Source organism: Mus caroli, unplaced genomic scaffold, assembly GCF_978045245.1.
Source record: "Mus caroli unplaced genomic scaffold, Mus_caroli_1 scaffold_2, whole genome shotgun sequence".
NCBI classification, from domain to species: domain Eukaryota; kingdom Metazoa; phylum Chordata; class Mammalia; order Rodentia; family Muridae; genus Mus; species Mus caroli.
Genome location: NW_028227257.1, coordinates 34,292,243 through 34,314,987, shown reverse-complemented (window position 1 = coordinate 34,314,987; position 22,745 = coordinate 34,292,243). Strand labels below are relative to the sequence as shown.

The 22,745-nt window shown below is 44.9% G+C and overlaps 1 protein-coding gene across 1 annotated transcript in view; it reads left to right on the top strand.

The window, feature by feature from the left end:
* Slc24a3 (solute carrier family 24 member 3) overlaps positions 1–22,745 on the top strand; it is a 476,343-nt gene that overhangs the window by 439,218 nt on the left and 14,380 nt on the right. Inside the window, exons 12-15 of the mRNA XM_085833625.1 lie at positions 1,280–1,547; positions 10,497–10,663; positions 13,634–13,748; positions 14,874–14,986. Of these exons, the coding sequence (XP_085689751.1) occupies positions 1,280–1,547; positions 10,497–10,663; positions 13,634–13,748; positions 14,874–14,986 (663 nt within the window). The remainder of the gene's footprint in view (positions 1–1,279; positions 1,548–10,496; positions 10,664–13,633; positions 13,749–14,873; positions 14,987–22,745) is intronic.

Here is a 22,745-nt window from a genome sequence, read left to right as displayed (position 1 = left end):
CCCCCTCTCACTGCATTTTGAGGGACACAGCTTAGTCCCCTGTACTGACCTTTTTTTGAGACAGGGTCTCACATAGCTCAGGCTGGCCTCAAGCTTTCTACATAGCCAATGAGTATCTTGGACTTCTAAGTGCTGGGACTGCAAGCCTGTGCTACCTTCTCAGTTTGTGGAGTCCCAAGCAACTCATTTTTGCTAGATAAGTACTCTACCAGCTAAGCTGTGTCCCCAGCCCTGACCTGTTTTCTTCCACTTGAATAAATCTCCTCATAAACTTGTATCAAAGTCGCTATATAAAAGTTACCATAGTTTAAAACAAGCCCAGGCTCTTGTCTTCCCCTGGAGTGGCAGCCTCATTAACACAGTAGTCCAAGCAAGGGCTGTAGCTTTCTTGAATATAGAAAAAGGGTTTCCACAGTCTGGAGAAAAAAGAATGTCATGGTATACAGATATCAAAACACTTCACACCCCAGAGGTAGAAATTTTCCCAAAGAAAATCTGAAAAGTTCCAGTGGATCATAGAAGGTTAATTTTCCTTCCCAAAGGGAAATCATCCAAAGCTATGTTGTGGTTAGTATCATCATGGCGGTTGCTACACCCCCTTGTTGTCTTTAAATAGCTATTTAAGGGTTTCTACCCCCACTTCAGACCATCTTTTATCTGTTCCCAGATAAAAGGCAAAGAAACCTTTGTATTTATAAAAAGCTGTAGAACACTAGAGCTGAGCAGATATCAGCCCTCTATGCTGTTTTATCTTCTTCCGTGTGGTGATTCCCCAGTATTCCACCTGGGCCGCTCCCACTCCATCAGGTCAGCCCTCAGGGCCATGTACCCACAATCCAAGCTACCTCATGGCCACTTCCTCCTTCTTCCTCTTCATTTTCCTAGTGGTCCCTGCCTGAGACCCCAAGCCCTCCTCCCCATCTTCACTCCTCCTCCCCATCTTCTCAGGGTCTTCTTCTCAGCGCAGGCTGTAGGCATCTTTATTAACCAATCAGGGAGGGGGGTAGGTTTACACAGCAAAAGCTGGTGTAGGTGAGGATCGCTCGAGAGGAGGAGGGTGCAACCCTCAGATCTTGGGGGCTAGTCCTTAGCATTTGAATACATTGCGGCTCCAGACCAGCCCCTGCAAATGTGTTACTGCTTTGAGAAACCCCCTAACCCTTTGGAGTCTTCTGGATGCTCCTCTTTGTCTGTGCTGGGGAAGACATACCTGGCTGTGTTTTGGCGTGGGTAATTTCCATCCCTCTGACTATATTGACAGATCGCTTTCTATTTTTAGAGACAAAGACTGATAAACAGCAGGGCCTATACCAATGGGGAATCTGAAGTGGCCATCAAAATCCCAATTAAGCACACAGTGGAGAACGGAACAGGGCCCAGCAGTGCCCCAGACAGGGGTGTGAACGGAACCCGGAGGGACGACATAGTTGCTGAGACTGACAATGAGACAGAGAACGAGAATGAAGACAACGAGAACAACGAGAATGACGAAGAGGAGGAGGATGAAGATGACGATGAAGGCCCCTACACGCCGTTCGACCCCCCCTGTAAGACCTCCTTGTTTTGGGCTTTGGAAGGGAGATTTCTGGGGATCACAGATAGATGCTCGTCACTTGGCTAGCTTTGGTATTCAGTTACAAAAGGGCCTCTCTATAAGCAGAAACGTAACTGTATGAAGTGTCTGCTGTGGGCAGGGCTCTGCTGTGAAAGGTTTAAAGATGTGGGCACATGGCCAGGAACTGAAATGTGAGCACTTTTACCAAGCGCATTTGGAGGATGAAGGTCCTCCCTTAGTCTCTTAGTCACGCTCCAGGATCTTATGTTCTCAGGTAGATATATGCACATGACCCACGGTAACAGGCAGTGTGGTGCCCGAAGGCAGAGCCACCTCACTGGGGTTTCTTCTAGGCTGGAAACACCCAGTGCAAGATGGATCTGGGGGACACCTCCCAGGTTCCTGTGCTCACACTCCCCCACCCTTTCCCTCTGTTCAGTACCTGCATCTTTCACATCCTGCTCCTCACACAGCAGCATCCACAGGAGACACAGAGCCATGCAGAAGCTGGTCCTTGGGGCCTTACCTCCTGGGCCTGGCTAGGGATGTTCCTTGATGTGCTGGGAGGGAAGAGGCAAGACACATAAGAGCTTTTAGGACCTTGGCCTGTATGTTTAATGTTCCCATAACATGTATCTCACTCCCACCCATTAACAGAACAAGAGGGCCAAGCCCAAAGTGTTCTGTGTCCTTGCTAGACCTTCAGAACATTTTGGCTGGTTTCATGAAGACTGCACTGGTCCAATTCACAGTCACATTTTTTGAGTCTTGCCTAGTGTGTGCAGTTCCCCTGGGCTGACGGAGCTTGCATGAGAGCTGCCTGAGCGAGTGCAGGATGATCAACCTGAAAACTCATTTAGTGGCATTTGCCATTGGAGTTCCCAGGCTGTGCTGTTTTCGGATGCAAGGCCTTGCAGAGCTTCTTGTTCTCTATATCTACGGGGAGGGGCAGGCAACAAGTACAATTCAGACCAGACCTGTTCCTGATCCTCCATTCCTTCCCTAAAACAGGAGCCACGAGGGGCACTTATCAAATCTAATTAAAGAAATACCCATCCAGATTCCTGTATACCTGCCAAAGTTAAATTACTACTTGTTAGTAGATTACCTCCATAGGAAAAAAATGTGCCCCCCATCTGTGGTTTCACGTTCTGTGGTTTCTGCTCATTCAAGGTTAATTGCGGTCAACCGCAGCCACCATCCACAGTCTGAAATTATTAAATGGGAAATTACAGAAACAGTTCATAGGTTTGAAATCAACCTCCACTCTGAAATCCAGCCCCATTCTCACTTCATCTTGCTCTGCCCCTCCTTCTGTACAGCAATTCAGGATGTATATCCTCAATGCCTGTTTCATAGTCACTAAGACCATCATGTGTATATACACTACACTTGCTTTAATATAACTTTATAGACGCATATAGAGTTTATGGATGCATTAAATACTTATGCATTACATATAATATGTATATATACAAACACATATATATGTGTATATATATATGCATAGCACATGTATCTATATAGCTACATATAAGTACACATATTCTTAAGTGAAGAAACCATTACTACTTGCAAACAGATCTGTTTGTAGGTAAACACGTTTTCTTTTTTTTTAATTAGGTATTTTCCTCATTTACATTTCCAATGCTATCCCAAAAGTTCCCATACCCCCCCCCACTCCCCTCCGCACCCACTCCCACTTTTTGGCCCTGGCATTCCCCTGTACTGGGGCATATAAAGTTTGCAAGTCCAATGGGCCTCTCTTTCCAGTGATGGCCGACTAGGCCATCTTTTGATACATATGCAGCTAGAGTCAAGAGCTCCGGGGTACTGGTTAGTTCATAATGTTGTTTCACCTATAGGGTTGCAGATCCCTTTAGCTCCTTGGGTATTTTCTCTAGTTCCTCCATTGGGGGCCCTGTGATCCATCCAATAGCTGACTGTGAGCATCCACTTATGTGTTTCCAGGCCCCGGCGTAGTCTCACTAGAGACAGCTATATCAGGGTCCTATCAACACAATCTTGCTAGTGTATGCAATGGTGTCAGCGTTTGGAGGCTGATTATGGGATGGATCCCTGGATATGGCAGTCTCTAGATGGTCCATCCTTTTGTCTCAGCTCCAAACTTTGTCTCTGTAACTCCTTCCATAGGTGTTTTGTTCCCAATTCTAAAAGGGGGCAAAGTGTCCACATTTTGGTCTTCGTTCTTCTTGAGTTTCATGTGTTTTGCAAATTGTAACTTGGGTATTCTAAGTTTCTGGGCTAATATCCACTTATCAGTGAGTACATATCATTTGAGTTCTTTTGTGATTGGGTTACCTCACTCAGGATAATGTCCTCCAGGTCCAACCATTTGCCTAGGAATTTCATAAATTCATTGTTTTTAATAGCTGAGTAGTACTCCATTGTGTAAATGTACCACATTTTTTGTATCCATTCCTCTGTTGAGGGGCATCTGGGTTCTTTCCAGCTTCTGGCTATTAGAAATAAGACTGCTATGAACATAGTGGCACATGTTTCTTTCTTACTAGTTGGAACATCTTCTGGGTATATGCCCAGGAGAGGTATTGCGGGATCTTCCGGGAGTACCATGTCCAATTTTCTGAGAAACCGCCAGACTGATTTCCAGAGTGGTTGTACAAGCTTGCAATCCCACCAACAGTGGAGGAGTGTTCCTCTTTCTCCACATCCTCGCCAGCATCTGCTGTCACCTGAATTTTTGATCTTAGCCATTCTGACTGGTGTGAGATGGAATCTCAGGGTTGTTTTGATTTGCATTTCCCTGATGATTAAGGATGTTGAACATTTTTTCAGGTGTTTCTCAGCCATTCGGTATTCCTCAGGTGAGAATTCTTTGTTTAGCTCTGAGCCCCATTTTTTAATGGGGTTATTTGATTTTCTGGAGTCCACCTTCTTGAGTTCTTTATATATATTGGATATTAGTCCCCTATCTGATTTAGAATAAGTAAAGATCCTTTCCCAATCTGTTGGTGGCCTTTTGTCTTATTGACGGTGTCTTTTGCCTTACAGAAGCTTTGCAGTTTCATGAGGTCCCATTTGTCAATTCTCAATCTTACAGCACAAGCCATTGCTGTTCTATTCAGGAATTTTTCCCCTATGCCAATATCTTCGAGGCTTTTCCCCACTTTCTCCTCTATAAGTTTCAGTGTCTCTGGTTTTATGTGGAGCTCCTTGATCCACTTAGATTTGACCTTAGTACAAGGAGATAGGAATGGATCAATTCGCATTCTTCTACATGATAACCACCAGTTGTGCCAGCACCATTTGTTGAAAATGCTGTCTTTTTTCCACTGGATTGTTTTAGCTCCCTTGTCGAAGATCAAGTGACCATAGGTGTGTGGATCCATTTCTGGGTCTTCAATTCTATTCCATTGGTCTACTTTTCTGTCATTATACCAGTACCATGCTGTTTTTATCACAATTGCTCTGTAGTAAAGCTGTAGGTCAGGCATGGTGATTCCACCAGAGGTTCTTTTATCCTTGAGAAGAGTTTTTGCTATCCTAGGTTTTTTGTTATTCCAGATGAATTTGCAGATTGCCCTTTCTAATTCATTGAAGAATTGAGTTGGAATTTTGATGGGGATTGCATTGAATCTGTAGATTGCTTTTGGCAAGATGGCCATTTTTCCAATGTTGATCCTGCCAATCCATGAGCATGGGAGATCTTTCCATCTTCTGAGATCTTCTTTAATTTCTTTCTTCAGAGACTTGAAGTTCTTATCATACAGATCTTTCACTTCCTTAGTTAGAGTCATGCCAAGGTATTTTATATTATTTGTGACTATTGAGAAGGGGGTAAACACATTTTCATAAACACACATACACACAGGAAGGAAATCCACCAAAATAAAATTGTATTTTGCTAGATGGAATTTTTTTCTATTGTAAATGTGTGTTTTTGCTTTCTATGCAATGAGAACAAATGTGAATGGTTACCTGTAGGTCTGAAATATTGCACAATTACTTTTCCCCTCCAAAGAACTCCAAGGCAACTCCTTTGAAAGGACCCTGACACTGCCATCCTGCTGTGCCTCCCTGTCGCTGACTTCATAAGTATATGAAGGCCACAGAAAGGAATCACGATTCTTATTTCACAACTGTGACCTAGTCTGGCACAAAATGATTTAGACTGCACCCAACACATATGCTATATGCTCTAAGTGAACAGATAAACATGCCCCCGGGGGTCTGTTCAGAACAAACGGTGATAGAACAAAATATAGAAAACATCCAAAGATGCTGCTCACTTGGGAGAAGAAACAGTCTACCCCGAACTCAGAAATAGACATCAAAGCTGAAATGTACACCAGCCTTCTTCACTCCTCAAAGTCGTTTTCAAAGCCCCTTTCTGTGTTGCTTGCTTTGCTCGAGAAATTCAATGTTACCTAGTGTTAGAGTCATACTTTAGACACTACTCTTTGTAGTTCCACCTTTAGGGTTGATGTTACTAAGAAACAAGCATGTAAACTGTGACTGTACAATTTCATGGCGGTGAGACTGGCTTCCTAATCCAGTGCCAAACCGAAGCAGCTGAGACTTGCTGAGGGGGACTTGGCCCTAGCTGGCACAAGCTCACACTGTGCACAGCCGTACTTAATCAATCCCATCCTCCTGCATTCTCAGAGTCCTGTGTCATGACCTCATTTTCCTTCTCAGTTTTAGACTCTGAGGAATATTAGAGATCCAAGTTGAGGTCATTTCTTTTCCAATTCACTTGGTTCTTTGTAACCCTTGATTGGGAGTCTATCTTAAATCATCCTCCCTCTCTCTCTCTCTCTCTCTCTCTCTCTCTCTCTCTCTCTCTCTCTCTCTCTCTCTCTCTCTCTCATGCTCACTCTTGCTATATCCCCCTGATGTAATTCCAGCAAGGGGATTCCCCCCAGAGCTCCAGGCAGGTAAAGCCTTGATGCCCAACTGAAGGGTTCACATGGAACTCAAAGACCCGGCCTTATTCTGAATCCTGCAACCCTTGAAGGCCATCATTGTGAAAAAAACCTGTACAGCTGCCATCTTGATGAGCAATCTAGCCAGGCTCTAGGGTCTCATTGCCTCTTCACCTTCTCCATGTTAAGTCCAACAAGATGTGCAGCATCCAATAGAAAAGAACCCTCTTTCTTAGTAATATTTTGTCTTCATTAATTAACTATACTTAGATTCTTTTTTTTTTTTTAGAATCAACTTTTTTTTCAATTGGATATTTTCTTTATTTACATCTCAAATGTTTTCCCCTTTCCAGGTATCCCCTTCAGAAACCCCATATCCCAACCTCCCTTCCCATGCCTCTATGAGGGTGCTCCCCCACCCACCCACTCCCACTTTCCCACCCTGGCATTCCCCTACACTGGGGTATCGAACCCCCTCAGGCCCAAGGGCCACTCCTCCCACTGATGTCCAACAAGGTCATACTCTGCCACATATACAGCCGGAGCCATGGTCCTTCCATGTGTACTCATTGGTTGGCAGTCCAGTCCCTGGGAGCTCCTGGTGTTCTGGCCAGTTGACACTGTTGTTCCCCCATGGGGCTGCAAACCCCCTCAGCTCCTTCAGTACCTTCTCCAACTCCTCCATCAGGGACCCTGCACTCAGTCCAGTGGTTGGCTGTGAGCATCTGCCTCTGTATTTGTCAGGCTCTGACAGAACCTTTCAGGAGACAGCCATATCAGGCTCACATCAACAAACACTTCCTGGCATCCACAATAGCATCCAGGTTTGGTGGTTATATATGGGATGGATCCCCAGGTGGGGCAGACTCTGGATGGCCTTTCCTTCAGTCTCTGCCACTTAGATTCTTAAAACTATTTTTTTTTTGCATTTCTGATTATACTTTGAATTGTCATATTATTAATATTTCATTACTAATATTAATATTTTTAGCATACTTGAGGCAGAAGAATGCTTAAGATGTCTGGAAAATATGGGTGGATGAGGGATCAGAGCAGGGGCCAAATCAGGACAGGCTTCATTGGTCACGGTATAGAGGTGTGGAGTTACTCTAAAGATGGGAGACAGCAAGGGAATATTCTAGTTTTGTTCTTAAAACTCTCTTTGCCAGCAAGAGCAAACAGAGCAAGGTCAGGTAGGCATTAATATTGGGGTCCCTTTATGAAACCAGGCCACCTGGCAGGGAATTGGCCATGGAGGAATGCCCTGGGCAGATGTCAAGTTTGGGCCGGAGGATGAAGGCAAAGAATCAAGAATAACTTACCAGATTTTGACTAGGGCAACTTACAAAGTTGCCAACAAGTTGCTCCTATCCTAATGTTTACCAATCAGCTGGCTGGAGCCCTTTTGCTCTTCCTGACTATGAATCGTGGTAGACCTGGAGATCTTCAGTGCTAGTCTTTGGCTGATCTTGTATCTCGATAGTGCTTTGCAGCAGCTACCAGCAATACCAGGCAGGTGGAAGCAGTTGCAAGTAGCGCCCTCTAGTGTTGCTGCCTTTTTATGCAGGCCTCAGTATCAGGATTTCTCAGCCCTCAGCAGCTGCCAACATTACAGTTCTCCAGCCTGGGTGTCTGAGACTCGTAGCCCTAAGGGCTTGACAGATTACGGGGACTCTTCTGCAACCAAGGCCTTGAGTTTCTCTTCTCTGGCTCTTTCCAGCTTCCTACCCTTCGTCAACCTCAGATCTCATTTTCCCTATCCCTACTATGCCCCATGGTCCCTGTCCTCAGATTCTTTAGCTACCTCTTCTTTCGCTGTCCAGAAGCCTCTTGCCCTGCTGACTGCTCCACTACCAATGCCACTCCCACTAGAGCTCTGTGGTCTCCCACATCCTGTCGCCAGCTCAGCCCACGAGATAGGCAAGAAAAGACCCCTTAAGAGAAGCCTTTCGCTGAGCTTAATGTTAAAATACCAGGAGAGGACACATAGGAGGGTATCTTCCAGCCAACTCACTGAGTCATAGCATCTGTTTATACAGCCAGAGGATAATCCCAGCCTACCTCACATGCAAATGGAGGTGGTTGCACCAAACACAGCCCAACTTGCATGCAATTATACGGGATTGTGTTGGTGCCAGTCACAGCAGCCCCTTCGCCTGGGTAGAAATGGCTACATTATCATCTGAAGTTCAGGGAGGTTTATAATAGTAAAACGTCTGTACAAACTATTAAAACCGCCCTACTGCGGCAGTCTCTTTAGGAGCTGAAGCAATCGGCTGTGATCACTGTGTAAGTTCTCTCAAGGTGTCTGGTTTGTCAGAATAACTGATGGAACCTGCTGCCGGCCCTGAGGGCCCAAGGCGGCCAGGGCAGCACAGAGAGTTTGGTAGCTCCGGTGGGCATTGTCTTGCCCCATCTCCTGTCTTTGCTTATGTACAGGAATATGCACTCTAGAAAGACAGTTTACAGTGGGAGCTTCGTGGACACTGAGAGTCATCTTAGCAGGTCTTTAACAAGGTTTGAGACCTGCCTGGTGCCACCAGGGAGAGGGGAGACCCGCATCTGTCTCATGAATACACAGTTTACAAGTGATAAAAGTGATGCTTGGTGAGTTGGAGTAACTGTGCTAAATCTGGTTTCTATCACTGTGATAAAACAGGAATCAAAACCAACTTGGGGCAGAGGGGTTTTATCTGGCTTCCGTGTCCCAATCAGAATCCATCATTAAGAGAAACCAAAGCAGAAACTCAATCAGAGCAGGAACCTGAAAGCAGAGGAAGTTGGGGGGGGGGGTGGCATCATTCCTTACTGCATTGTCCCATGGCTTGTCTAGACTACTTCCCTATACACCTCAGTATCGCCTATCCCAGGGTGGCACTGCAGGCAGTCCGCTGGATAGCAATAATCAATCAGAAAAATGCCCCCACAGACTTGCCTACATTTTCTCAATTGAAAACTATTTTTAGTTCCTTAAAAAAGTAAAAAGTAAACACCTACCTCATGGCTCAGCAGTTTCCCGCTAGGTCTTCAGCCAAACCAAAGCCATGCTCCCCCAGAAGGCCCGTACAAGGGTATTGACAGGCGCTCTAATTATTATGATCTACAACTGGCCGCTACCCAATGCTCAGCCCCAGGAGAATGGAGACGCAAAGTCAGCATCTTGCCAGCAATTAAAGGGATAAACTAATGGCACTTTAATCAATCGCAAAACAAACATCTGGAAAGCGAAAGCAAAGGTCACTCTGACTTCATTCCTTTGAAGATGGGGAAGAACAAAAGCTGATCTGTGGTGGTCAGGGTGAAGGCTGACTACAAAGAGGCACAGAGAACGTTCTGGGAGATGAGGATGTTTTGTACCTCAGTTGACATGGATGTCACACGCGTGTCTTTCCTATATATTTCCTTCCACGGGCCAATTAGCAGTTGAAAACTAAAGGATTTGAGTTAATATATTTGTCAAATCTGATGGCATTTGCACGATAGTCAACAATGTGAGCATTTCTGGGTGTTTCTGGCATGAAAGTATTCAGACAACCCAGGACGGTAGAGGCAGGCATCACTGGCAGATCGGCTACCTTGTCCTTTAACCTTTTAAGTATATGAGTGCTCTTTTGTGAACCCTCATCAGCTTATGGTGCAATGCTAAGAGCTTCCATTAGGTGCCGCTGCGCCTAGAGGACAATGAAGAAGAGATACAAAATGGTAGCCTTCCCAGCTCCCCACACCTACACGCCAACACACACACACCACTGTGTTGTGAGTGCCTTCCTCATCTTTCCCCACCTGTCTCCTCCAGGCCAGTTATCCATGAAATGGCTCAGTTATTTACCAGAGCTAACATGCAGGTGGGCTTCTTCTTCGGTTAGGTTTTGTGTATCAGGCTTAGGTGTTGGTAGGAAACCATTTAAGCATTCTATGAAAAGAGATATATGATGAGTCCCAGTTCTGGAGAGAGCAGTGTGAAGGCTGCTGAAGCAAAGAAATAAAGCTAATTTTTCTTTCCCTTTCTTTTTATGTTCACCTCCTCCTCGAAGCTGGCAAACTGGAAACTGTGAAATGGGCTTTCACCTGGCCACTGAGCTTTGTCTTGTACTTCACTGTCCCCAACTGTAACAAACCCCACTGGGAGAAGTGGTTTATGGTGACATTCGCTTCCTCTACGCTATGGATCGCAGCCTTCTCCTACATGATGGTGTGGATGGTGAGTGTGTGAGGGGCCCTGGGCGGTGCTGGGTCTCTCTAGAGAGAAAGCACACTGAGCCAGAGATGAACAAGAGTTGGTGTCACACCTGATAGAACCACATCAGCCAGTTAACACTACAGTCAGTTACATAACAACCCACACCTTAGCTTGGCGGTTTAAAAATCACAAGCGTTCATTCTGCCCACACACCCTGAGGCCGACTTGATTTAATTAAGCTTGACTGTGGCCAGCTCTGCAGCTCTGCTCCAGTTCCAGGATTGTTATCCCTTTGGTAATGAGCAGCAGGCAGAGAGGCTGGGGTCGCATCTGCTCTATGGTGTTGACTCAGCCTCCTTTGGGCTGGTGCTACCCTGAGATGGGTAAGTGGAAACCGGAGGTGTCTCCTGGAGTCTTCACTGAAGCCGACCTCCCAGACACTGACTCCTTTTCCACACACTGTGGCCAAGCCCAGCATCTCTCGGTAGGAGAAGAAATTCCCCAGCTCTCGTGAAGGGAACAGCAGCAGAGTCACAGGCAAAGGACATGTTGCACCAGGTGACTGCTCAAGGGTCCCTTCCAAGCTAAAATAACAATCCAATGATTGGGTGAGGTTACAGGGCCTCAAAAGCGTTCTGCCCCAAAGTCATTTTTGGAAACACGGACAGTTCATTTATATATTCTTTAGCTGGGGAGCAAACCTAATCCATTAGACTTGGAGCTGGGCAGAAATTAAAAGCCATGACAAATTATGCAAATCCAAATTAACCTCACTTGGGTGTTAGACAGAAGCACAATATAGATTCAGAAATTTATATTCAACTTAAAGCTCAAAAAGAAAAAAGTACTTCTGGAAGGTTATTTTGGAGGTAATGGGAAAGTTGTAATACTGGCAGGACAAAGTCACAGCTACCCCTAGCCTCAGCCTCAACCTCATGGGCAAATGGAGTTTTAACACTGGAAGTATTGGAACCAGGGCTTTCTTGCTCATTGACAATTTTGCAGAGTATCACTCCCAACCCAGGTTTGGGAGCCAGGATTGCTGTCCCCGACCCTGAAAGTCTGAAGTCTGCAATCCATGGAGAGAACTAACCTGGATTCCATTTCTGATAGTGAGTGACAACCTAAGGAGAAGCCAGGGGCCGGGCCTGGCCGGTGCTTCCTGAGCCCATCAGTTCCCCAGAACCCTAGGCTGGACCTTCAGCTTCCTAACAATGTAAGAGAGCAATGGGTCAATCCCCGCAGAGCCAGGCCACACTTCTGCGGGACCTAGAGCTTGGCTAGGCTTTCACAGCTTTGTTTTACAAAGACTCTTGAGAACAGCAACAGAGAAATATGTGTTGCAGCATCCTCCTTTCCTCCCTGGAGACAGATGTCAGAAGCCCGAGGCCACCCTGTGCTGAGCACTGAATGAAAATGAATCTTTTCTGGTTTGTATCGGAATGGACTGAACTCACACACACACACACACCACCACCACCACCATCACCACCACCACCACACACCACCACCAGCAGCCCAGGAGTGTTGTAAGAAGGGTGGACTCCCTGTGACCTGTGGTTTGCATATTCTCAAGATTTTATAGAAAGTATGAATGCCCCCGTGGCACCCTAGGATGACCTAAGAGATCCAGGTGTTGCAGGACCCATTTCCTTAAGCCCACATACAAAGGACCGGTCTCCTTTTCTACCTACTTGACAATGGGTCCTGACCCTTTCACCACCTCTCTTGCCAGCTCCCTGTTACTCGGTCTTCCTCTCTTGAAATTTGGGGACAACCGTGAGGTCATCTGCGTCACTGAGCAGTGTCTCAGTTGATGGTAGCCCATGCTTTGCAATCCATCCCCCGTGTAAACTGAGAGGCTGCCTTGCAGAGGAACCCACCTGTCTGTAACAGAACCCTCCCTGCCACCTACCAGCACCATGAGACTTGGGCAGGTGCCTCTCTGTTCCTCAGTTTCCTCATCTGAGGAATGGGAATAGCAGAGCATTCAGACTGAATAGTTGTGAGAATTAAGAAAGTTAAAACTGAACATTTAGTCCACTGCCTAAGTACAAAAAGTTGGGGGTGAGAGGGGGAAGCAGCAATTATGGTGAAGAAGTTGACATTGACAACGAGGGTTACCAAGTGTTCTATTTCTATTGCTGTGATAAACACCATGACTAAAATCAACTTGGGGAGGAAAGCATTTATTTCATCTTATATTTCCAGACCACAGTTTATCTCCAAGGGAAGTCACATAGAAATTTACAGCAGGACTTGTAGGCTGGAACCATGGAAGAATGCTGCTTATTGCCTTGCTTCCAAGCCTGCATTTCCTTATATATCCTGGGCCCACCTACTAGGGATATAGTACTGCCCACAGTGGACAGGACCCTCCTACATTAATTATCAATCAAGAAAATGTCTCCACATGCCAATCTCATGGAGGCAAGTTTCTCAACTGAGATTCCACTTCCCAAGTATGTCAAGTTGACAAGCAAAATCAGCTATCACCCCAGCTCCCAGCGGGTGAGGATGGAAAGAGCTTGTCATGATCTCCTCAGCAAGACCGGGTGTGAAGCCATCCCCTTTCCAGGACTTGTCAATTCCCACCGCAGATCTGTGAGCATACTGCCCACACTCCTAGTACAGCCTGGATTATTCAAGGCCATCTTGAGTTCAAATATTTTGTTTCAGTGTTGTCTTAGCCCTGTGAATCTAGTTTTCCAATGTGCAAGTATCTCCAGAAAAGAACAAACAATAGACTAACCTTCCACTTAAAGTCCAGGTTCTGTCAAAGCATCTGCCTACGACCTGCAGTCCAGCTCGCTTCCACACAATGTTCAGATGTTCATGCCATCCTGTGTTAAATCCAGAAAAGACACTGCCCTACCCCCACCCCCACCCCCACCCCCACCCCCAAGAGGGCCCAAATTAAAGACTTTTCAGCATCTTGATCAGAGGCTTATAGTGTCCCTCGGCTCACTGCCTCTTCCTGCTTCCTCCAAGGTTACCATCATCGGCTACACACTAGGGATCCCTGATGTCATCATGGGGATCACCTTCCTGGCTGCCGGAACCAGCGTGCCAGACTGCATGGCCAGCCTCATTGTAGCCAGACAAGGTGGGATCTCCAAGGATGCTGGGGATAGGGAGGGAGTGAAGGAAGGAATCCCCCTCTAGCGAGGGCTGCATCTAAGGGGGCAGCAGAGCCTGCTTAGAAGGAGAGATGGGGGATGGACATCTCTGTGTCAAGTTGGCCAGAAGAATCCCTGAGGTCAGAGGAATAAGGAAAAGAGGCAGAAAGTATCTCCTTGTAAGGTGCAGATGCTTGCCCAGGCACTATGACCCTTCAGGTCATTATTATCATATCATCCATTAATTTAAAATAGCAACAAATATAGCAAAAAAAGGAAAGAAAAAAAAAACTAGCTAACCTTGACTGAGTGAAGTCCTTTAAGTGAAACACTTAATTCACTCAACAACTCCAAGAGGTAGAGACAATTCTGCTTTCGTTTCATGGGTAAGGAAACTGAGGCTTAGAAAAGACAGACACCACTACCACTATCCCATAATTAAGCTCACTCATAACATAGCAACTCCAAAAGGACAGTTGTCAGCACATAATAGATGCTTCCCCATTTCAAAACCAAAAGCTTACCTGACCAGCCAGACACTACATCGTTCCCAGCACTGACTCTTGTTCACGTGCCTGGTGGATGCTGGAAGGCATTTGCTTTAAACAATGGGAGCAAGAAAATTTAGCACAGTGACCCATAGGTTCCCCTGGAAATTCTACGTGGTGGCATTATCTTTGTGTTGCTCAGTTCTTAAGCAGTGAACTCACCCTAGGACAGATGAAAACGGTGTTCTAATGTATAATTTGGGAAGTTTGGAGCCATGTGTATGCTATGGGGTTTCCTCCTGCTGGAAGGGTGGCTCGATCTGCCACTATTCTTAGAAACAAATGTGGATAGTTTTGTTTTTTGTTTTTTGTTTTTGTTTTTGTTTTGTTTTTTTGATTACTTAACTTGTCAACCTAGCTGAAGAGAAGTTGGGGATCAGTAGAATCACATCAGTTCTTTGGATGATAATCTGTTATATATTTTTTTTTGTATCAGTGATGGGCTAAGAGAAAATCAAGTACACAGTCCTGCAAAACTATTATGGGCTGCCAGACTCAGGAGAGTCCAATGTGGGCCCCTCCTGCCAAGACCCCCTTCCTCACTAATACTCTTTGTCCTCGCAGGGATGGGGGATATGGCTGTGTCCAATTCCATTGGGAGCAACGTCTTTGACATCTTGATTGGGCTCGGCCTTCCCTGGGCTCTGCAGACTCTGGCTGTAGACTACGGATCCTATGTGAGTGCTCTCCTCCATGATGTCTCCCTAAATTCAGGCTAGACAGACTGGGTTTCCGGTGGCCTTGGCCAAGGAGCTGTGGTCCCGGTAAAGGAGATGTGGAAATACTAATGTTGTAGGGGGAAGCAGATTCTTCTTGTACATATTTTGCAAAGTTACACACATGTTGAGACATGCAAGACTCTAGAGCAGAGGTCAGCAAACTTTCCGTCTCGAACAAGACTTAAGTATAGGCTGGTGTGGAAAGAAAGATGGTCTCTGTCACTAACAGAGCTACTAACTCTGCTGATATAGCAGAAAAGTAGCCACAGAGCTTTTTAGAAACTGAAATTTGAATGCTTATATTTTCATGCCATGATATATTATGTTTCTTTCTTTTCAACCATTTAAAAATGAAAAATCATCTTAATTCATGAACTATATAGAACCAGTCAGTGTACCAGCATGGGCCATATCTAGTCTATTTGTTTTGTAATATATCTATAATATATTTAGTATATCTGATTGCATGGGGGGGAGGGAGAGAGAGAGAGAGAGAGAGAGAGAGAGAGAGAATGAATGAATGAATGAATGAATATGAATCTAGGTCGGATACCTTGAACAGATGCCATCCATCTATTTCGTGGGCTCAGATTCCAAACAGCATTCCTAAATTCTGTAGGTCGGTGAGGAAGATTGCTGTCAGTCAGCTCCTATGACTGACCCAATTGTATTCACAAGCATTTGATGCATAAGCCAGAATACTGGTAGATGCCAGTATATACATGAGGACCAAACAAAAGGCATGCTTGTTTTAAGTGTTTCTTTTCCTCTATATTCCTGAAGAAAAATCTTATATGAGAGATACCATCAGGTGTCCGTGAACATCTTTAAGTCTGATGATCTACCAGAATACTGACAAGAACCAAGAACAGATTATACTCCCAGCTAAGATATATTACAACAAAGGATATGGAGAATAAAAGCAACGGGCAAATGAAGTGCAGCCAATGTCCAGAGAGCTCTGGTGCAGGCTTCCAGGTTTTTTCTCTACCAGGAGGCACAGGCCCTACTTTCTTGCTAGCAGTGACCTGCAGGGACACATGTGAGTTGTCTTATACAGGGAAGTGCCCGGGAATCGGCAGCGTAAGGAGGGCTGGCGAGGCAGGTACATTTCCACCCTGAGAACAACTGGAATGAGTAGACCTCATCGCCCAGATGCCCCTTTATTCCTTGTGAACAAAACACCATCGACCAGAAGCGTTCAAAGAACAGGCATTGGCTGAGGCTTCCTGGGAGGCTTGATGTGTTAACACCTGCTACCCAGGTCAAGTTACTCTTCTATTTGTTAGAGTAGTATCTCTGGGTACTATTAATATACTGCAGACAATTCAAAACTCTCACTGAGGTAGCCCCACAATGGCTGATTTCCTACTAAAATTCCATAGCAGACAATTCCACTCTGACAGCTCCTATGAATATTTCTAAAAGGAACCCCTGGGGGTGTGGCAAATTCCATCATGAGGCTCTGCTACCTTTGAGACCTTCTCCAGTGTAGAGAAAGAAAGGTTACAGCAAACAGTGTACAGAGATGGCCAATGTCAGGTCAGTCCCCATCCCTTTGTCCAGATAAATCTTATTTGCCCACCAACTTTAGGAAGGGTCTCGTTCATTTGTTTAGCTGTCTGTCTAGGAAGGAGAGAAGAAACTAATAACCCCCACCTGGAACAGGTTTCCTCCCACCTCCCACCCCCACCCCATCCCACCCGGCATCTTTTCTGAGTGACCCAAGGCCCCTCTTAACATCACTCCTGTTCTCAGGCTGGGAGCGGTAATATTGTCTGTACTGAAACTCACTAAGTCTGGCTTGTCACTTCCTGAAAATGCAAGCAAGGTCTGCAGATGCTGAAGACGCCTCCTGGAGTTTGTCTACGACTGGTTCCCCTGAACCTTTATTTCCTTGCACACTTGCTTTATCTTCTCAGAATGAGCAATGTATGTGACTTACAGGAGCTCACAGCAGACCCTTCTGCAGCGCAGCGCTGGCAATGCACCAGCCTGGCCATGTGTGGCACAGAGGCACTTGGTGGGAGGCTGGTGCAAATAAAGGATTTTTTTCCAATTTTACTCCATCTGAATTATTTTAAGTTTATACAGCCACATGGATCTTAAAGCTGCCCGTGAGACACTGCAGCTCCGGAGGATGAAATTTAAATTATCCACAGCGTAGCCCAGAAAAGACCACTGTTAGCATTTTGGCTTATTTTCTCCTTCTAGTTTATCTTAGACAGCTGAGATCCACTGTATGGAGATTTCACGTGATGCCCTTTCTTATTTCTTATTAGAGCAAACACATTCTGCTTCAAATCGCATTAGATTCATCCTCAAAGGTGGCCTAGAATTGTAGCATCTGGGTTTCCCAGAAAGTGCTTGGTCATGCCACTGTTCAGGGACAACTCAGACGGCTTTGGGTCTTACCGTCACATTAAGTGTAGCCTCAGATGCCTTTGTACATCAGCTTATAGGGTTTAGAGGTCAGTAAGCATTGCACATAAGTCTGATGATATAGAATAATAATATAGCCTTAATGACATTTCCAATTAGATTGTCCTTTAATTTTAAATAACTAGATAATTAATTTTTATTTTTTTCAGCACTGGAGAGTGAGCCCAGAGCCTTGTACATACTAGGTAAGGGCTCCATCCTGGGCTACATCTAATTCTTGATATTTTTAGTCAGTGTCTTACTGTGTAACCCAAGCTAGCTTTGAACCCCAAACCCTCCTGCCTAGACCTCTTAAGTGCCTAAATCACCAGCCTACACCATCATTCCTGGCTTATCTCTCCTATTTTAATTAGTCAAATGCCATGCCTGAGGTTTAAAGGCAGCTTCGTGCCACCTGAATATATTCACCAAAGGAGCCTGTGGGGAGAAATGCTGCCTTTCATTCAGCCAGCTTCCTCAGAGCGTAGCCAGGGTGGCAGACACATACTTGAGCCAAGGGGTAGGGGATATTGACCATAGCAGAGCCCACATCTAGATCTTCTTAATTTGCATTGGCTTTCATCAAACACTCCCCTTTCCTGAACAGAAGCCCCCCCCCCCTTAGGCCTGGGTAGGCTCATCATTTGGCACTCTTTCCAACTGACACTAGAAATAAGTATTGACCCAGCTTTTGTTGGAGACAGGGTCTCATTATATAGCCCTGGCTGACCTAAAACTCTATGTATAGATCAGGTTGGCATCCAACACATAGAAATCCACTTGTCTCTGCCTCCAAAGTGCTGGGATTTAAAGACATTCTGCTCTGCTCCCCGCCCAATGTTTATTTTTCAAAACGATGCATGGATGTGGGACCTCTGCTCCTGTAGTTCAATCTTTACTTAGTCTCTGGCCTCCAGATGACTTACCCTGCTCTAAACAGAAGTGCTGCAGATAATGTGACTTGACTTCTATAGAAAACAATTAGTGACTCTGTGCTGGTCATTGATCTTCTGTGGCAAGAAAAGCCGTAACGACTAGACTCGCCTTAGCCCAGCTGGGCCCCCGCTCCATGGACTCACTGCAGTGCATTCACAATGATCCCTGTTGACTCTGGTTTCTTTCACTCTCCCTCTCCCTCTTGTCAATGTTAGAAAGAAGTCAAAACAAAACAAAAATGGCCTTTCTCTGACTCCCAACTGCTCGTGGTCTCCTCTTTGAAGAACTAGAAGTCCAGGCAACCACAAGAAAAGAAATTGTGCTCCAAATAACTCTTAAAATCAGTTTCTTATCTTTTCAGGGAGGACGGTTTGGTTTGACTTTTTCAAGACAGGCTTTCTCTGTATAGCCCTTGGGCTGTCCGGGAACTCGCTCTTTAGACCAGGCTAGACTCAAACTCAGAGAGATCTGCCTGCCTCTGCCTCTGCCTCTGCCTCTGCCTCCTGAGTGCTGGGATCAAAGGCTTGCACCAATGGGGTGTAGCTCAGTTGATTTGGTGTTTGCCTACTGTGCACTAGGCAGGACTCTTTTAAATATCTGCTTAGGTTAAGGGTTTTTTAAATAATCATTTTATATTAAACTGGCTAAAAGAAACTACTCTATATATGAATGTACATACATATATAAGAAACATTTGCACATAAGGTAATACACATATTTAGGGCCTTTAATACATTTACCTAAACTTACAAGAGGCATAAAACTTAAAAGATCTTAAATTTAGCTTCAAAAGTAAAAAGTAAAAGAGTGAAATATGTAAACATTTTCACATAACTTTAAAAAATATATCAATTCCTGAATATTTAACATCTACCCTATCAACTGACTCAGTGGACAAATAGGAGCAGCAGACAGAATCCTTTCAGTGTCTGTCAAATCCATTGTATTTATCAGCTTTGCATGACTGTACTATGATATGATATTACTATAATATCAGAGACAACTAATTTAGAGGGAAAAAAAGGTTTCTTTTGGCTTGCAGCACCCTTCGAGGGCATGCCTTCAGTGACCAAAGGACAGTTCATGGGCACACCCCTTAAGGGTCCACACTATCCCCATTAGCACCATCCCATTTACACACGAACTTTTGGGGAGCACGACGAATTCAACCCATAGCATTCTCTATGTTTGGGGGGTTGTTTATGTTTATCTTTTTAATTTTTTAATTAAAATTGCTCTTATGCAATATATTTTGATCATGTTTTCATCTCCCCCCACCATTTTCTCCCAGATACCTACCAAACCTCCCTCATATTCCCTCCCTACCCCCACCTCAGAAGAAAACAAAACATCAAAAGAAATAAACAAATATTCAGTAAGACGGGAAAAAAGTCAAAATTTTGTTTTGTTTTGTTTTGTTTCTGGGATAACAGGGTGTGGTCATGGAAGATAAAATCTTTAAAACAGCTCTAGTTTGGCTGGAAAGATGGCTCAGTGGTTAAGAGCACTGACTATTCTTCCGGAGGTCTTAAGTTCAATTCCCAGCAACCACATGGTGTCTCACAACTATCTGTAATGGGTTCTGATGCCCTCTTCTGGTGTGTCTGAAGAGAGTGACAGTGTACTCACATACATAAAATAAGTAAATAAATCTTAAAAAAAAAAAAAAAAAAAAACCTCTAGTTCATCCCAGAAGTAAAGCAGATCCTTCTACCCACCTTGAAGTCTTCTTGACCAAACATGGACATCAGGCCTGAAACTGCAACTCAGTCAGGCAAGCTGTGTACCACAGATAACCCCTAGTCATCACCCACCCTCTCTCCCCTTCTGGCATTCCCCAAGCAGTATAGAGAATGGACAATAAGACATTCTCATATCTATGAAGCCATACTTTTTCCAGGTCTCAACACCTAGTGACAGAGTGACATCATAAAAACAAAACTTGTGACCCAAACACTGGTTTTCCATCTAAAGATGACATAATTGGTTCACTTTAGCCATTATGTTAAACTGTACAACCATGACTGGCCCTGAGGTGAAGATCCCTTCCATTCTTACGTAGGGGAGAAACCACAGCCCAGCCAGGCATCTCTGAACAGCCGCCAGGCAGGCAGGCACACAGGGCAGAATGTAGAAGGTGCATTATGTTACATAAGAAGCAGCTGTCTCAGCAACCAGTGCAAGGAAAACCTTTGTTTAATTGCAGTGATACAAGCATCCAAGGGCCTTTCAAAGGACCTCTCTTAAAAGCTCATGTTCATGTGCTTTGGGAAAAGCAAGATTTTATTTTGTATATGGAGAGTGGCTGAGGTCCAAATTCATTCTCTTCTGTGTGTAGGTTATCTGGGTGTGCTGTTACTTCTTGTTGAAAATGAGTTTTGCTTTGAACTTTAAAAGTTCAAAAGAGCCGGGCAGGTGGTGCATGCCTTTAATCCCAGCACTTGGGAGGCAGAGGCAGGCGGATTTCTGAGTTTGAGGCCAGCTTGGCTACAGAGTGAGTTCCAGGACAGCCAGGGCTACACAGAGAAACCCTGTCTCGAAAAACCAAAAAAAAAAAAAAAAAAAAAAAAAAAAAAGTTCAAAAGAAGTATGGTAAACTTATCTTTTCAATACTATTGACAATGTAAAACTATCTAGAAGCTAGGGTTGAGCAGTTTTTAAGGTGTGTATTCTAGAAACTCTCTTCTACAACAATGATAGCATTCGTGATTGGCAAAGTCTTCATCTGGAGTCGGAACAAGAAGGTAGATGGGCGAGGAAAGAAGTCAGGAAAATTGTAAGCTGAGTAGGAGAGTCATCACCAAGCCAGGCTTAGCTCCTAGGCCCAAGCCTAATGTGCTACCTTTAATTTTCCTCGAATAATTTGCTTTCAGTTTAAGAAGACTTTTAATGAGAAAGGGATTCTCGTGAACAAAATGCTCAAATTTTATCCAAGTATCCCCATGGTCAAAACACTGTCAGCGTAGATATGCTGCCCACTCAGCCTCACGCCATACACAATGTCTTCCCTCCTTTTCGTACAGCACTGGCCATGCTGGAGCCTGGGTTTAGTGTCTCCTACACCACCTCAGCACTTTACATATGCCAGAAGTTTCCCTTGTTTAAATAGAGAACAGTGTTATCTCCTTGGATGAATTGGCAAGCAGTCCCTCTGTGTGGGATTGCTCCTGAGAGCTTTGCCACGTCCTGGCTGTGGACAATCATTTGTGTTCATGGAGTTGATCCTGCATTTTAAGGAAGAGTTACTGCATCTGCACAGTCCTCGAGGAACAGCTTCAAGTTTAGGCTCTGTCTCAAATGAAATACTTCTTCACAAGCAGACAGGCATCTTGAGAAGGGTAGACTTTAATTATGTGGGGAACACAGAGAACGTGCTTGTACAGGTACTCTGTGCAGTGATGCTTGACCAAAATTATGGTACAGCATTTGGTCCTACTAAGCTGGGCCTTTGTGTTGTCTAGAAGCCTGGGGTCCACAAGAGAAGAGGCAGTGGGGATACCTCCCCCACTTGGGGGCTTCTATTCTTACGTTTTCTGGATAGTCCTGCAGGTGTCAGCTTAGATATCAAGGATACTCCATCACTCCTTTGGTCCTCAGCATCCTGCTGTACAAGTGTTGGGTATCTAGAGAAGGAGAGGTTGTACTAGGGAAAGAGGGACCACTGCTACAAAGGCACTGAGGGAGCTCATGTTCAAGAAGAGGAGGAAATCCAGGTTGTGGGAGTGTGGGATGAGGGAAACAGGTGCTAAACCAGTGACCTGAGCTGGGGAGAGGGCCTAGGTGTCACACTAATGGAAGTGCAGTTCTGGTCCCATTCTGCAGATCAGAGAACCAAGATCAGGGTAGTTATGTCCCACATCCCTGGAAAGACATCATTGCAAATGCACATAGCACCGTAGCGATGATTAGCAGGGTGTGGTGATGGGTGTGGAAGTCTAAGCGAGAGAATCCCTAAGTTTGAATCTTTGCTGAAGACCGAGTGGAGTTAAACATAAGGTGGCATCGTATATGTCATGTAAAGAGAGAAGGAACTAGAAGGGAGAGCACTCCTGACTCTAGATTCACCTCTGAGTGTTCCACAGACACTATGGGGGTTACGGCTACGGACTTCACAGTCTCCCCTGGCTAAGTGTGTGGTAGGTAGATAGTGCAATGGTTCTCAACCTATGGGCCATGGTCCCTTTGGCAAACCTGTATCTCCAAAAATATTTACATTACAATTTATAACATTAGCAAATTTTCAGTTCTTTCATAGCAGTGAAAATAATCTTATGGTTAGGGGGTCACTGCAACATGAGGAACTTATTAAAAGGTGGCAGCACTAAGAAGGTTGAGAACCACTGCTAACATAGGTTTCTGT